Source organism: Oncorhynchus keta, chromosome 13, assembly GCF_023373465.1.
Source record: "Oncorhynchus keta strain PuntledgeMale-10-30-2019 chromosome 13, Oket_V2, whole genome shotgun sequence".
NCBI classification, from domain to species: Eukaryota; Metazoa; Chordata; class Actinopteri; order Salmoniformes; family Salmonidae; genus Oncorhynchus; species Oncorhynchus keta.
Window position 1 is genome coordinate 20,510,336 of NC_068433.1, and position 18,061 is coordinate 20,528,396.

General features: G+C 40.7%; 1 protein-coding gene across 1 annotated transcript in view; it reads left to right on the forward strand.

Annotated features, from left to right (window-relative positions):
- Window positions 1–17,465, forward strand: part of LOC118391996 (insulin receptor substrate 1-B-like) — a 109,143-nt gene extending 91,678 nt beyond the window's left edge. Inside the window, 1 exon segment of the mRNA XM_035783583.2 lies at window positions 10,886–17,465. Coding sequence (XP_035639476.2) covers window positions 10,886–10,893 — 8 coding nt within the window. The 3' untranslated portion in view covers window positions 10,894–17,465.
- Window positions 17,466–18,061: the final 596 nt, after the last annotated feature.

Sequence of the window (18,061 nt, forward strand, 5' to 3'; positions counted from 1 at the left end):
TGACAGGGTACCCTACTCTGCTGACACTGACAAACAAATCTATAAAAACGACGTGTGATCCATATATTAGGCCTACGAAAGGCCTACAAATACAGTATGACGTCCATCTAACCTGGAGGTGGAAATGATTGTCCAAAAACAAACAAAAGTGGCACAGATTCACTACATTGAACAACAGAAATCAAAAGGAAGTTTGTTCTGAAGAGTCTGTCCTATATCTGAGAGATATAAGAAAGATTAGGAAGCATTTGTTATTTATTTTTTGTGCATGTATTTAACCGCTTATTTTTGGCACAAAACAGGCCCTGTCTAAGCAGGGGAGGGGAGGGGGGCTCTACTAAGCTACAGTGCATTCGGAAAGTATTCAGACCCCTTGACTTTATCCACATTTTCTTAGGTTAGTCTTACTCTAAAATGGATCCACACACACTACCCCATAAAGACAAAGCGAAGACAGGTTTTTAGAAATTTAGCAGATTAAAAAAAAAAAAAAATAGAATACTGAAATGTCACATTTACATAAGTATTCGGACCCTTGACTGTTGAAGCACCTTTGGCAGCTATTACAGCCTTGAGTCTTCTTGGGTATGACGTTACATGTTTTGCGCACCTGTATTTGGGGAGTTTCTCCCATTCTTCTCTGCAGATCCTCTCAAGCTCTGCCAGGTTGGATGGGGAGTGTCGCTGCACAGATATTTTCAGGTCTGTCCAGATATGTTAGATCAGGTTCTAGTCCAGGCTCTGGCTGAGCCACTCAAGGACATTCAGAGACTTGTACCGAAGCCACTACTGCGTTCTATTGACTGTGTGCTTAGCGTTGTTGTCCTGTTGGAAGGTGAACCTTCGTCACATTCTGAGGTCCTGAACACTGAGCAGGTTTTCACCAAGGATCTCTCTGTGCTTTGCTCCATTAATCTTTCCCTCGATCCTGACTGGTCTCGCAGTCCCTGATGCTGAAAAACATCCCCACAGCATGATGCTGCCACCACTATGCTTCACTGTAGGGGTGGTGCCAGGTTTCCTCCAGACGTGATGCTTGGCATTCAGGCCAAAGAGTTCAATCTTGGTTTCATCAGACCAGAGAATCTTGTTTGTCATGGGCTGAGAGTCCTTTAACTCAAAGTGGCTTGTCATGTGCCTTTTACTGAGGAGTGGCTTCCGTCTTGCCACTCTACCACAAAGGCCTGATTGGTGGAGTGCTGCAGAGATGGTTGTCCTTCTTGAAGGTTCTCCCATCTCTACAGAGGAACTCTGGAGCTCTGTCAGAGTGACCATCGGGTTCTTGGTCACCTCCCTGACCAAGGCCCTTCTCTCAGGATTGATCAGTTAGGCCAGGCGGCCAGCTCTAGGAAGAGTCTTGGTGATTCCAATCTTCTACCATTGAAGAATGATGGAGGCGGCTGTGTTCTTGTGGATCTAAAATCCTGCAGAAATGTTTTTGTACCCTTCCCCAGATCTATGCCTCCACACAATCTTGTCTCAGAGCTCTACGAACAATTCCTTTGGTCTCATGGCTTGTTTTGTTTTTTTCTCTGACATGCACTGTCAACTGTGGGACCTGATATAGACAGGTGTGTGCCTTTCCAAATCATGTGCAATCAATTGAATTTACCACTAAGGATGTTCAATGGGAACTGGATGCACCTGAGCTCAATTTTGAGTCTCATTGCAAAGGGTTTGAATACTTATGTAAATATCTGTATTTCTGTTTAGTTTTGTTTATACATTATACATTTATACATTATACATTTTATACATTTTATACATTTTATCCAAACGATTTAATAACCTTTGCTATTATGGAGAATTTTGTGTAGATTGGTTGAAACGTAACAAAATGTGGAAAAAGTCAAGGGGTCTGAATACTTATTGATACTTTTTGAATGCACTGTATATGGATTTTTTTTTTAAAATTTTAAGTCATACCATTTTACTATTTTATTTTGAATTTTAACACCCCTTGAAGTATTAAAAAATATATATATTTGAAGAAAATATGTTTTGGCCTTACTGCTATTAGCCCATACAAACATATTTATTAACATGTTCACTACATGAAACAACAGATAGTCCCCCCCAAAAAATCTAAAGGATTTTTTTTCTTCTGAAGTGTCTGTCCTAAAAGTTTTTTTTTGTTGTTGTTGTTGTTAACGTATATTTAACCCTGTATTTTTGGCACTAAACAGTCGCCATATATACACAAAAAAAAACATTTGTGGAATTTATTTCCTTAATGCGTTTGAACAAATCAGTTGTGTTGTGACAAGGTAGGGGTGGTATACAGAAGATAGCCAGCCCTATTTTGTAAAATACCAAGTCCATATTATGGCAAGAACAGCTCGAAATGAGCAAAGAGAAACAGTCCATTACTTTAAGACCGCCTTTCTTAAAGTATTGGTCGTCGCGGACCTGTTAATGGTGGGTCGTGACGTGTCAGTGTACATTTTATAATTGTTAGATGAATTACTGGAATTGATTTGGCCAAGTGCATCTGCGCTCGGTTCAGTGCGCTACCTGTTTATTAATAAGCAGCAGTCTCTGCTCAGTTTGGCAGCTGCGCGAGTGTGAGAGGGAGATGCCCGCGTTCTTCGCGGTTTACCGGATCTTTCAGTTTTCTTGAAGATCACTCCGCGACACACGCTGCAGCGCTGTCGTTCAGGCAGGAGATGACGCGCTGTCAGCCACTGACTTGTCATTCCCACTCGCCATCATTCACTGTTGTCATCCAATGGACTCATGCTAGCCACAAGTTCTGACCGCATTGTCATGAAACGCACATACAGCGATGAGTTTCTCTCTCTTTCATACGAACTTAGAAGGAGGAGCGCCCACAATGTGGTTTGTGTGTGGAAGTGCTTAGTAATGAGACTCTCATAACGAACAAATTAATAAAACGACACATCCTGACCAAACATCCACAGCATGATGGTAAACCCAGGGAGTTCTTTCAGAACAGGGCAGAATGCTTCCGAAAACAGTGCTTCGACAGTGGAAAAGTAAGTCAGCTAGCAAGGCATTGTTGTCATTTTACAACAGGTGATGGATGGTAAGCAGTAATAAGGGCGTACTAACTCTCGTAGTAGTAGATGTGAGTTTCTCTTTCAAACAATCAATCCCCTGGCCTTGTACACAGCTAATAGCTAACATTTGCCAAAGCGAGCTAGCTACTGATAGTGCAACCCTAAGTAACAGTACAGATGAAGATTAAATTATTGTTGAAAACGAGTCTGGGTTGGAACTGTTGCTGTTAAAATACAATAATAATTGTTATTCTTAACCGGAATAAACTAATTGAAGCAAGATGCTTTTTGAGGCAAACACACTCACACAGTTCTGGGTTGCTCATCTACAGCAGGAAGCAGTCTCCTGTCTGGCTGAGAAAGCAGTAGATGTTCTGGTCCAGTTTGGCACCACATACCTATGCGAGTCAGGGTTCTTAACTCTGACATACTTAAAGAACAAGTACAGAAACAGTTTCAAGGCTGAGCATGACCTCAATGTTGTACTGTCAAAAACAGAGCCAAGAATAGACCTGCTCTCGTTAGGACTGTGTGTGTGTTTTCTGGTCTACAGATGTGATCATTCAGTTTATTCCAGTTCAGAATAAAAAATATGTATTGTATTTTAACGGCAATAGTTCCAACCTAGACTTTCTTTCAACAATAATTTCTACAATAAGATGTACAGTAGGCCTGATCATTTTTTCATCTTTACTGTTACTTACTGCAACCCTATCAAAAAGCCTGTGTGTGTGTTCTGTTATACATCTGTGTGATGTGATCAATCCGTTTATTCCAGTTCAGAATGAAATTATTTGTTGTATTTTAACAGCAACAGTTCCAACCTAGACAGATATGTAAGAGTGTATTTAATAGGGTAAAAAATAAACATGAATACATATTTAAAAGGATATTTAATTTCATTTTTTGTTTTTGTCTATATTGCATTTGTTTTAGGCATAAGGGCAATGAAATGTACCGATATTTATGTATAGTTGCATATTTTCCTAAGCTTGGGTCCCAGAAAAACACAATTTCTCATTTGGGTCCCAGGCTGAAAAAGTTTAAGAAACCTTGATTTAAGACATTATAATAATAATAATAATATATGCCATTTAGCAGACGCTTTTATCCAAAGCGACTTACAGTCATGTGTGCATACATTCTACGTATGGGTGGTCCCGGGGATCGAACCCACTACCCTGGCGTTACAAGCGCCATGCTCTACCAACTGAGCTACAGAAGGACATTGAGGTCAATCTGGAAAAAGTGAAGAACTTTGAAAGTTTCTTTAAGAGCAGTCTTTAAAATCATCAAGCGCTATGGTGAAACTGGCTGTCATGAGGACCGCCACAGGAAAGGAATACCCAAAGTTACTTCTGCTGCAGAGGATAAGTTCATTAGAGTTGACTGCACCTCCGATTGCAGCCCTAATAAATGCTTCACAGAGTTCAAGTAACAGACACATCTCATCATCAACTGTTCAGAGGAGACTACGTGAATCGGGCATTCATTGTCAAATTGCTGTAAAGAAACCACTACTAAAGGACACCAAAAAGAAGAAGAGACTTGCTTGGGCCAAGAAACATGAACAATGGACATTAGACCAGTGGAAATCTGTCCTTTGGTCTGATGAATCCAAATTTGAGATTTTTGGTTCAACCGCTGTGGCTTTGTGAGATGCAGAGTAGGTAAACGGATGATCTCCGCATGTGTGGTTCCCAACGTGAAGTATGGAGGAGGTGTAATGGTGTGGGGGTGCTTTGCTGGTGACATCTTCAGTAATTTATTTAGAATTCAAGGCACACTTAACCAGCATTTATCTATATGGTCCAAATCAGGATGATCCATACTTCTTCTAAAAAATGTATACCAATTTATTGAACTTACAGGCAACAAATGATCAAATCATTATGGTAGGAGACTATAACATTGTGTTAAGTACCTCAATGGACTGTAAAGGTAATCACTCTACAAACTATCATCACCGAGCCCTTAAGGAAATCACACATATTATGGACACATTCGAAATAGTGGATATTTGGAGACCAATAAACCCTGACCTAGTGAGATATAAATGGAGGAGACTTAATCAAGCTAGTCATCTTGACTACTTTCTTGTCTCTTTCTCTCTTGCATCAAAGGTTTAAAAAAGTTTTAATAGGAGACAGAATGTGATCAGATCATCATCTAATTCGCATTCACATAACTCATAGATTTTGCATGAGGATGGGATATTGGAAATGTAATCAAAGTTTACTGGAAGACAACTTATTTTTAGCTAAGACAAAATAATTTAACTGAATGTTTCCAGTATAATATACAGTTGAAGTCGGAAGTTTACATACAGTTAGGTTGGAGTCTTTAAAACTCGTTTTTCAACCACTCCACAAATGTCTTGTTAAACTATAGTTTGGGCAAGTCAGTTAGGACATCTACTTTGTGCATGACAAGTCATTTGTCCAACAATTGTTTACAGACAGATTATTTCACTTATAATTGTATCACAGTTCCAGTGGGTCAGAAGTTTACAAACACTAAGTTGACTGTGCCTTTAAACAGCTTAGAAAATTCCAGAAAATGATGTCATGGCTTTAGAAGCTTCTGATAGGCTAATTTACATAATTTGAGTCAATTGGAGGTGTACCTGTGGATGTATTTCAAGGCCTACCTTCAAACTCAGTGACTCTTTGCTTAACATCATGGGAAAATCTAAAGAAATTGGCAAAAATCAAGTCTGCTTCATCCTTGGGGCCATTTTTCAAACGCCTGTAGGTACCACGTTTATCTGAACAAACAATAGAACACAAGTATAAACACCATGGGACCACGCAGCCGTCATACCGCTCAGGAGGGGGACGTGTTCTGTCTCCTAGAAATGAACGTACTTTGGTTCGAAAGTGCAAATCAATCCCAGAACAACAGCAAAGGACCTTGTGAAGATGCTGGAAGAAACCGGTACAAAAGTATCTATATCCACAGTAAAACGACTCCTATAGCGACATAACCTGAAAGGCCGCTGAGCAAGGAAGAAGCCACTGCTCAAAAACTGCCATTAAAAAAAGCCAGACTACACACAGCCAACTGCACATGTGGACAAAGATTGTACTTTTTGGAGGAATGTCCTCTGGTCTGATGAAACAAAAATAGAACTGTTTGGCCATAATGACCATTGTTAAGGTTGGAGGAAAAAGGGGGGGCTTGCAAGGTGAAGAACACCATCCCAACCGTGAAGCACAGAGGTGGCAGCATCATGTCGTGGGGGTGCTTTGCTGCAGGAGGAACTGGTGCACTTCACAAAATAAATGACATCATGAGGCAGGAAAATTATGCGGATATATTGAAGCAACATCTCAAGACATCAGTCTTGTTAAATCAGTTAAAGCTTGGTTGCAAATGGGTCTTCCAAATGGTCAATGATCCCAAGCATACCTTCAATGTTGTGGCAAAATGGCTTAAAGACAACAAAGTCAAGGTATTTGAGTGGCCATCACAAAGCCCTGACCTCAATCCTATAGAAAATGTGTGGGCAGAACTGAAAAGGCGTGTGTGAGCAAGGATGCCTACAAACCTGACTCAATTACACCAGCTCTGTCAGGAGGAATGGGCCAAAATTCACCCAACTTACTGTGGGAAGCTTGTGGAAGGCTACCTGAAACATTTGACCTAAGTTAAACAATTTAAAGGCAATGCTACCAAATACTAATTGAGTGTATATAAATGTCTGACCCACTGGGAATGTGATGAAAGAAATAAAAACTGAAATAAATCATTCTCTATACTATTATTCTGACATTTCACATTTTTTAAATAAAGTGGTGATCCTACCTGACCTAAGACAGGGAATTTTTACTAAGATTAAATGTCATGAATTGTGAAAAACTGAGTTTAAATGTATCTGACTAAGGTGTATGTAAACTTCCGACTTCAACTGTCCATGTAATAGTGCCAGACATGCACACAAACATATACAGTTGGCATTGGGGAACTTTGGGGGGATCTTGGAGGGTTCACGTTTTTTGGCCTGGTGGCAGATCTGTCAACGTGCCCTTGAGCAGGGCATTGACCCTGGATGCTTCTGTGTCGCCCTGAATGGGAGTCTGTTGGATGACTGGTATGATGTCGTTGTTGAGCGGCTTCACTGCAAGTGTAATGTATGTTTCGGATATTCAATTAAAAAAACACAAGTAAAAAATATTTTAAAAACAGCATGGCTACCACAGCATTCTGCAGCGATAGACCTTCCCATCTGGTTTGTGCTTAATGGGACTATAATTTGTTTTTCAACAAGACAATGACCCAACACACCACCAGGCTGTGTAAGGGCTAATTGACCAAGAAGGAAAGTGATGGAGTGCTGCTTCAGATGACCTGGCTGCCACAATCACCCGACCTCAACACAACTGAGAAGGTTTGGGATGAGTTGGACTGCAGAGTGAAGGACAAGCAGCCAACAAGTGCTCAGCATATGTGGGAACTCCTTCAAGACTGTTGGAAAAGCATTCCAGGTGAAGCTGGAATGAGTGTGCAAAGCTGTCATCAAGGCAAAGGGTGGCTACTTGGAAGAATCTGAAATATTTGTATTTGATTAACACTTTTTTGGTTACTACATGATTCCATATGTGTTATTTCATAGTTTGGATGCCTTCACTATTATTCTACAATGTAGAAAATAGTAAAAAAATGTAAAATAAACTTTGAATGAGTAGGTGTGTCCCAACTTTTGACTGGTACTGTGTATGTTTTCAAAATGCATACTGCTTCCAGCTCACACTGTAAAGTGTGACCCGCTGAAGCCTGCCTACCGTTGAACTTGAAGCGCTCTTCCTTTTCGCCATTCAATTACCAGTTGAGAAATAGAAGTAGTGTAGATTTTTAATTGTGGCCACCAAAATGTTTTAACTCGTGATTTCATTTAGAATTGTTGCACAATGACTGTGCTTATAAAGCACATTTCACTCCAGCTGCCATAGCAGCTGTAGCAGCCACTCTCGCGCTGTCTGACTGATGTTCCGCTTAAACTAGGCTCTATCTGTATGCTGTGCGTGTGTGATAAATAAGAATCATAACGACTAACAAAATACACACGCCAATTTAATTCCAGTAAAGTATTCAAATGAAGCATGACTGGTCAAATGTATTTAGATCGACTGGTATTTTTATCAACGAATAGGCTAAAAGGCATTGTTTTGCAATTGGCCGGTGGCAATTTTAATTTATCGTCTTCTCATTTATTTTTTGGGGCCAAAATCCGTCTATTACCGGCTAATGTGATCCACAGCACATACATCTCCCAGATGTCACACGCACACAGAGAGAGAGAGAGATCGCCTTACTCTCTCGATCTCTCTCGCTCTGCTCTTTGCACTGATCCCCTCTTCCCTACTGGCTTTCATAACACCCTCTCTTTGCTTGGCAGAGGCCTTCCTATGGTGATGGGCTCTTGGTTAAACAGAATGTTATATAACTTGACAGCTGTGGCTCCTGGGGCATGGAAGTGATTGACGGTGCAAGTGTCAGAGGGGAGAGCGAGTGTATTCGATTTTGTGTGTGTGTGTGTTAGAGAGATGTGTGCCCACTTGCGCAGTAGCAGTATGTGCTCAGCCAGTGTCAGTCTATTGAGGGACACAACTAAACTAAGTCCAGTGACCCCATCGCAGACAGACAACAACTGACGCAGACAGACAGACACACAACTCTGATCAACAGACTAGTGTGTGTCACACACAGGACAAGGCATTGCATCTTATATTCATCTAACCTCATCGCGGAGACTGACTCACAGACTGACAGATGCTAGGGTGACACACAAATACACTCAAATGAATCTACTTAAAGGCACAGAGGGTGCCTTATCCTTAATGAGCCACTAAAGTGAGCCGTCACAGAACCGGACATTGACAGCCCCAGGCAGACACACACACATCACATTGACTGCTTCATCCAGTGAGCCATCACTTTGACTGCCCCAGATAGACACATAGACCGACTGACATAGGGACTGATATAGAGAGGGAACATTTTATAGGCCACACATTGGCTGAGATCATAGCCCCATCTGACCTCGGTGTTGAAGAGCCTACAGAGCGGAACAGTCACGCGTACTCACAGAGGCATCATCACATCGATGAGAGCCCAGAACGGAGAATGACGCAAGGAAATGATTGACATCGATATGTGTGTGTGTGTGTGAGAGAGAGAGAGATATTAAAGTAGTTTAGAAAAGGAAGTGCTTCCTTTCTGGTTGCGTATGACCGCACTGATGTTAGTGTGTGTGTCACGGTTCGCATTTAGATATATATTCTCACTAACCCCGGCCTAATGGATTGGTGTGTTTTTTTTTTTGGGGGGGGTTAGGTTTACAATTAGGGTGAAGGATAGAATTAGGGTTAGGGCAGGGTTTCCCAAACTCGGTTTTGGACCCTGAGGCGTGCTCATTTTGTTTTTTGCCCTAGCACTATACAGCTGATTCAAAAAATCAACTAATCATCAAGCTTTAATCATTTGAATCAGCTGTGTAGTATTAGGGCAAAACGTGCATCTCGTCGGAGTCCTGAGGTCCGAGTTTGGGAAATGGTGGGTTACGGAAAATAGGATTTTGAATGGAAATACATGTTTGGTCCCCATGAGGATAGATTTAAAAGATGTGTGTGTGTTTAGTATGCTCTTATGTGCCATCCATATTTACCCGGTCACTGTCCTCAATGTGTGTCTGTTGGTGTGCCAATGCGTGGGTGTGTGTGCCCACACCAACAATTGTCTGTGAGCGCTTCTGCACCAATGTGTGTGTACCAATGCGTGCCCTGTCTCCTCCGGTCTCCCTGGGTCCATTGGGCTGATTGTTTGTGTGGCTCTCTCAGGCTGAGCTGCACTAGCTGCTGCTGTTAGCTGGCACCGTCTGTGCTGGGACGCTAAATATAGCACTGCACCAGGAAGAGAAAGAAGGGGGCGGTGGGGGCACCAAAAATATAGAGGAGGCACTTTTTTTCATCGACAATTAGAGAGCAGGGCTGGGAAATTTAGGAAAAGGAACAAAGGACTCCTTTCTCTCAATCAGTCACCGTTCGTCATTACTGTTTTGGTTGATTTGATGTTTCCATCATGCAGCCCAGCCCGCCCGCAACGTTTCCTCAAAATTAAACTGGCCTTTAATGATGATGTTAATTACATGATTATTGTTATTATTATAGACCTACAGTACATACTCGTCATGTGTGACCGCTAGATACCTCTAATAAAGGGACATCGACCAATCGAGAGGAAGACGTATGAGAGTCGTGTTATGGTGTACATTTTCAGTCCTTTTCCTCTCCGTAGCATCAATATCCTCTGTCAGTCCGTCAGTACGGCCCTCGAAGGCTTTTATCAATCGTACAAGAGGTTCCATAACAAAGACAAGTTTGTGTGTGTGTGAATTTGTAGCTCTCAATGGTTCCATGTTATTGCAATAATGACATTTTCTTAATGACATACTTGCTTTAGTTGTGTAATATGACGGGAAAAGTGTAAATTGACCTAAAACTATATGTGCATGCGCACACACACCCTGGAGTGGTGGTTGCCCTCTCTTTCCCCTTATTTTTTTTCCGCTCTTTCCCCCAAATGTTTTCGCTCTTTTCCTCTCCCTCTCTCTTTCTCTCTCGCTCTGTGCGGTCTCACTCTCCTCCCTTCCATCCCTCAGTTGAACTTCTCTGTATATGTAATTAAAGGAACACAATGTTCCCCTGTGGATAAGCAGACATAGATATCTTATTGTAGATTTGAAAACACTGTTTGTGATAATGTGTGGTAGTCAGTAGATACATGTAGTAATATTTGGTTAATCTTCATATCATATGCTATTGTTTACTGGTCTTCTAACCCAGCCATTTCCTCTCTGTTTTCAGAATGCTGATGTCTTTGCCCTTGCCTTGGAATTATGGGAAATAAATAAGAGATCCTGAAGCTCCTACTCCTCATCCTTGTGTGACAGCCAATGGGAAGACGGGTTGCACTGGTCACACCTCTGAAGCACTTTGGAAGGACTGATGGAAAACCTTTTATTTTTTTGCTTTCAGTTTATTGGTTGTGATGACCAATGGGGATGCGTGCCAATGATATTCTGAAAACCTATTGGTTGCACTTAGCCTGAGAAGGGAGGACTCTAAGCCAATCAGAGAAGAGTATGAAGACTGACTGCTGACTGGGAGCCAATGATATTTTTCGATCATCAGCTTAAATGGAAACCCAATTAACCAATAAAAAATAAGGATTTAATCTAATGACGGCTGAATATACAAAGTATAAAAACAAAATATATAGAAATATATATATATCTGCTCAAGTGCCTCATTTTTTGATTGTAGACATTCTACATTCTACAAAGAACTTCAACTTAGTATTGACTAAGGAAGTGAAGAAGTTTCAGTATTTGTGCTTGTTTGAAGTAGCACTATGTTGTGGCAGGTGTAAGAATAATAAGGATGATGATGATGATAAAAATACCAATTAGCTGGCCTTACTGTCTTACTGTGAGAGATGTTGGCAGCATAGCTTCTATTCGCTTTAAGCTCATTGCTTTAAGCTCATGTAACTGACAGATTTCTCCCTATCTCTCTCCCTCAAAATCTCTATCTCTCTCTGCCCATACCTCTCATCCAAGATTTCAGTATTCTATATCACATACCAACCCGCCCACATACTTTACAAAAAGACAGTCACCCTTCACCGGGAATACTGTCTCTGGCGCTGGACAATATGTATTTAACACACAAAGACAAACACTTGGCACTTGTTGCAGGTAAAGACAGGTGCTCTGTTCCAAAATCTACATTAACATACCACTTGGAATGAAGTGATGTGTTGTGGAATGCATGCATTCTGAGCAGTGGTGAAAAAAGTACTCAATTGTCATATTTGAGTAAAAGTAAAGATACCTTAATAGAAAATGACTGAAGTAAAAATGAAAGTCACCAGGTAAAATACTACTTGAGTAAAGGTCAAAGTATTTGGTTTTAAATATACTTACCTATCAAAAGTAAATGGATTTGCACAAATGTACTTAAGTATCAATAGTAAAAGTATAAACAATTTAAAATTCCTTATATTATGCAAACCAGACGGCACAATCAGTTTTTTAAATGTATTGGCGGATAGTCAGAGGCACACACTCAGACATCATTTACAAACGAAGGATTTGTGTTTAGTGAGTCCGCCAGATCAGAGGCAGTATGGATGACCAGGGATGTTCTCTTGATAAGTGTCAAAATGTAATTACTTTTGAGTACTTTTGGGTGTCAGAGAAAATGTATGGAGTAACAAGTACATTATTTTCTTTAGGAATGTAATGAAGTAAAAGTCTGCAAAAATATAAATAGTAAAGTACAGATACCCCAGTATACAGAATTTTTACTTAAGTACTTTACACCACTGAGTGGTGTAAATGGGCTCCTGTGGATGTTGGAACATAGCCATTCAAAATAGGGGTAAGATGAGCTCAACCACTCAACATACCCCATTCTCCTCTACCTGGGTTGGTCAGATTATTATAGCATTGTGCTAGGTAGATGGTAAATCCCTCAGCATTGTGCTAGGTAGATGGTAAATCCCTCAGCATTGTGCTAGGTAGATGGTAAATCCCTCAGCATTGTGCTAGGTAGATGGTAAATCCCTCAGCATTGTGCTAGGTAGATGGTAAATCCCTCAGCATTGTGCTAGGTAGATGGTAAATCCCTCAGCATTGTGCTAGGTAGATGGTAAATCCCTCAGCATTGTGCTAGGTAGATGGTAAATCCCTCAGCATTGTGCTAGCTAGGTGGTAAATGGATAGTGTTGCTGATCACAGCTCAGATATAGGTATGACATTATTATCCTACTCAATCCAATTATCAGATAAAATGTTAGCATCTATTATCTCAAGACAGTTGCAGGTCTTTTCATCCCCATCGTGTCAGGAGCCTGTTAAGCGATAGGATGGTAGAGTATAGTGTCCATAGAGATAACGGAGGCGCTGACATTAGCTGTGCTAACTATAGCCCTTGCTAAAGTCATCTTGTCTAACATCTGGATTTGATAACATGGGCCTTGCTAGCTGCGGGGAACATGCTAACTAACTTCAGCTTAGTTAGCAAAGTATTTTGTTAGGGGGCATAGATGGCCACAACCCTCTTTTCTGTTTCTCATTCTCCCTTCTCTTTCTTTTTGTCTCTTACTTTAAACTCTTTCTGCTATGCATTAGCACTAAAGTGCCTGTCTGTATGTTTGTCAGTCTGTTCCTTTCTTCCCCTTTAGCACTATCAGGGCTATCCTCTCAAAATATATATAGTCTATTTTTATGTATATTTTTTCTTTTAGCGTATGTACAATATTGTGTAACCTCAAGGTACCCTTCCCTTATTGAGGTTTCAATTATGATGTTCAAGGATGTAGTGACCCATGAAATGACTTGACCAATTGCCCCTGACTTCATCACGTGTTTGTATTGGGTTGGTGCTGGAAAATGTAGGCCCCGAGGAGGACCCCATTGAGGACCTCGTCTATGGATGGCCGTATTAGTGCCAAAACAAAAATACGCTGTGACTCTTTCCGACAATACATTAAAAAGCTACAGTAGCTGCTTTGAATAGCTACTATGAGCTTTCAAGTTCTGACGTTTTATATTTTTCTTGGTTGTTAAATGCTATTATAACCTTGCCTGCTCTCTAGTTTTCTTTACCGCCGTAAAAACAAAAAAACCTGTCTTGGATGTTTTGAGACATCTTGCCTCATAGTTTGCCTCTGGGACACTTGTGAAATTGTACTAAATGATCAATACTGTAAGTTGCCAATATGAGCAATCACAGAAAGAGAAAAATAGGGGGGGCACCTTTAAACAGAACGAAATGTGTCTGTCCATTTCACTACCACCACATTTGTATATGGGCTGGCTGTCTTATGCACTTCCTTCTCATTTGAGTCACGTGACTTTTGGTAGCATAACAAAGCGGCTTCATTGCTACCAGATTGGGATCTGTGGTCAGGACAATTGGCCATAATGGTTTCTAATGCAGAGGTGGGGTTAGGAAAGTAGTTTGACTCCAACCTCACTCTGCCGGGTTTGTTTCTGTTTACTGCATGGCACAAAGAGGCAGCAACGCACACACACAAACACACATTAAACACTAACAGTGTTTTGGAAATGTTATATTTTTCTCATAATGACTCAACAATCTTCCAAATTAAAGCCAGATCCTAGGTTCCAGTAATATGGGGAAAAACACACAAAAACAAACTTAGTGCAAGAGTTCATTCTGAAATCAAAGTTAAATCCAAAAAAGTGGACAATGCCCATGAGCTCATTCGCTGTTGAGGTCTAGATGACAAACTTGAATTTTGGAGTGAAGTGTCACTTTAATTCTTAGAGAAGCAAGGTACTTGGAGGCAAGAGTGTCATGTCTCCATTTAACATACCTACAGTGGCGATCCGTCATTCAGGGCAGGTGGGGCAGAGCCCAACCTGTTTTAGCCCCACCTGTTAAGCTAAAAAAAATATATCTGTTTTGCATGTTATTTTGGCATTAGTACATGTCACATCAGTTTGCAAACAATGTAAAAGAAAAATCATTGACTTAATAAAGCTGCATAAAAACATGGTCTCTTTTTTGCTTTCTTGAGTAAGGCAGCTCCAAAATGCAGGTGTTTCTGCCTAGCTCAGTGCTTTCTGTGGTGGTGTGGCAGCGAGTGGAAAATACGGAGAGTATGAGTTGGTAATGTTCTCTAGTTGCACCGTGATTGGCTCAGTGTTCTGTTACTCATGGGGACACTATGTCACCGCAAAATCTACAGCGAAAGCTCGAAAATTCAAGCCCCTTGGGTGCTGGATTGATTTACATTAGAAGTACCCATCGAAGAAGAAGGCTCAAAGTGATTGGCAACAGATAAAATTATGTTAAATCACCTTTATATCTACCGTAGTTTTGATTGGACTTATGTCAACATCATACTTTCAAAATCTTAGCTAGCAAGCTGGACATCAGTCATCATCATGTATTAAGTCGACAATCTACTGGCAAATCCTTTTCAAACCTTGTTATATGAAGAGAAATTATAGATAAAACGTATCTGCTCATCGGCCATTGGAAATAACCATTACACAAGTTGGAAATCACAAATTCAACAATGAGTGATTTGGAAGGAATCAGTTGCAAACTGCAAACGTTACAAAGCAATCACTAGCCTGCTATTCAGTGGAGAGTGTGTGGTCCAAGTATGTGTTTAAGGGTTTCTTTTCCAAGCTTAAAAGGATAAACATTCACATGCAACACCATTGCCAGTAAAGGTTGAATACATTGGCCATGCTGTCAATCCAGCATGACTTCAGTGAGTTCAAGACAACTGGGAACTGTAAAAAACTAGCTCTGACTGAGAAAATCATCTAACTCGCAATTCCAAGCCGTAAACTTGGCCTCTTCCTGGAGCTCCAACCTGAAGATCACTGATGTCTTGATTCGACCTTGTTTTTTTTTCCTGTTCCCAGTTGTCTTGAAAGCAACATAAATCCAGAGAATGCCAGAATTTGATGGCAAAAATTGATGACAAAATTTGCCCACAAAGGACCACCGTGCCACTTTCCTGTTTAAGTGAGCACAGCACAACAATGTGAGTCCAAAAATGTATTGTATGCTGCAGCATTAATTATGTAATATGCCAGGGAGATACAGTTGAAGTTGGAAGTTTACATACAGTTAGGTTGGAGTCAATAAAACTAGTTTTTCAACCACTCCACAAATGTCTTGTTAACAAACTATAGTTTTGGCAAGTCGACATCTACTTTGTGCATGACAAGTCATTTTTCTAACAATTGTTTACAGACAGATTATTTCACTTACAATTCACTGTATCACAATTCCAGTGGGTCAGAAGTTTACATACACTAAGTTAACTGTCCCTTTAAACAGCTTGGAAAATTCCAGAAAATGATGTCATGGCTTTAGAAGCTTCTGATAGGCTAATTGACATAATTTGAGTCAATTGGAGGTGTACCTGTGGATGCATTTCAAGGCCTACCTTCAAACTCAGTGACTCTTTGCTTGATATCATGGGAAAATCAAAACAAATCAGCCAAGACATCAAAAGAAACGTTGTAGACCTCCACAAGTCTGGTTCATCCTTGGGAGCAATTTCCAAATGCCTGGATGTGCCACATACATCTGTACAAACAATAGTATGCAAGTATAAACATCATGGGACCACGCAGCTGTCATACCGCTCAGGAAGGAGACGTGTTCTGTCTCCTAGAGATGAACGTACTTTGGTGCGAAAAGTGCAAATCAATTCCAGAACAACAGCAAAGGACCTTGTGAAGATGCTGGAGGAAACCGGTACAAAAGTATCTATATCCAAAGTAAAACGAGTTCTGTATCGACATAACCTGGAAGGCCGATCAGCAAGGAAGAAGCCACTGCTTCAAAACTGCCTTAAAAAAGACAGACGACAGTTTGCAACTGCACATGGGGACAAAGATCGTACTTTTTGGAGAAATGTCTTCTGGTCTGATGAAACAAAAATGGAAATGTTTGGCCACAATGACCATCATTATGTTTGGAGGAAAAAGGGGGAAGCTTGCAAGCTGAAGGCCACCATCCCAACCGTGAAGCACGGGGTTGGCAGCATCATGTTGTGGGGGTGATTTTCTGCAGGAGGGACCGGTGCACTTCACAAAATAGATGGCATCATGAGGAAATAAAATTATGTGGATATATTGAAGCAACTTCTCAAGACATCAGTCATCGGTCTCAAATGGGTCTTCCAAATGGACAATGACCCCAAGCATACTTCCAAAGTTGTTGCAACATGGCTTAAGGACAACAAAGTCAAGGTATTGGAGTGGCCATCACAAATCCCTGACTTCAATCCTATAGAAAATGTGTGGTCAGAACTGAAACAGTGTGTGTGAGCAAGAAGGCCTACAAACCGGACTCAGTTACACCAGCGCTGTCAGGAGGAATGGGCCAGAATTCACCCAAATAATTATGGGAAGGCTACCTGAAATGTTTGACCCAAGTTAAACAATTTAAAGGCAATGCTACCAAATACTAATTGAGTATATGTAAACTTCTGACCCACTGGGAATGTGATGAAAGAAATAAAAGCTGAAATAAATCATTATCTACTATTATTCTGACATTTCACATTTTTAAAATAAAGTGGTGATCCTACCTGACCTAAGACAGGGAATTTTTACTAAGATTAAATGTCATGAATTGTGAAAAACTGAGTTTAAATGTATTTGGCTAAGGTGTATGTAAACTTCCGACTTCAACTGTATGTATACTGTAGCTAAGAAAGTAATACTAAGTGTATGTTGTGTAGTAAACTGTTAGTAGCTCTTGTGCCTCACCCTAATAATTTGTCCCTTTGCCTTTTTTCATAGCTTAACGTACTGTTCTGACTTGGGGGTGCACGTGTAGCCTATAACCTGTTTTAATTAAATGTTATCATCGAATATTGTATGAGCTTTCATTGTCTGCTTATATGTGCCCTTCATTTATCCCACGGTTCTGACTTGGTGTACAGGGAGAATACTGTAAGAACGGCCCATGTTCTGTATTCTGTCAGCCATATCAGCTATGTTTTTTTTAAGGCAGTAAATGAGGCTGAATGAACTGTTTCACCGCCAGACAAGGCTCCGCTGATAGCCAAGTGTAGCGATGGTAAGGATTCACTTTATGGAGCTGAAACGAAAGCTCTGCTGTTGGGACAGCTTTATGTAGGCCCTAACAGTTTGTGGGCACCGTTTGTCACCATCATAGTGCAATTAATATATTGTTTAGTGTTGTGTAGTAGCTTTGTTGGCATGCATCTAAAACATTTTTGGGAGTTTGCCCCACCAAGATTTACATGCTAAAATCAACACTGTATACCGACCACCCTGTTCCAAACAGAGAGCCCGAGCCATGTTATGTTAATATGAAATGAATTCATGCTCATAATGATGTCACGAAGTTTAATGTGTCAGATAAGTTGCTGTTCTCCATCACGATAGGGGGTTCTAGATGTTCTACGCGGGAGGGGAGGAAGGGAAAAAAGGCAGTTTGGGGTTCTAT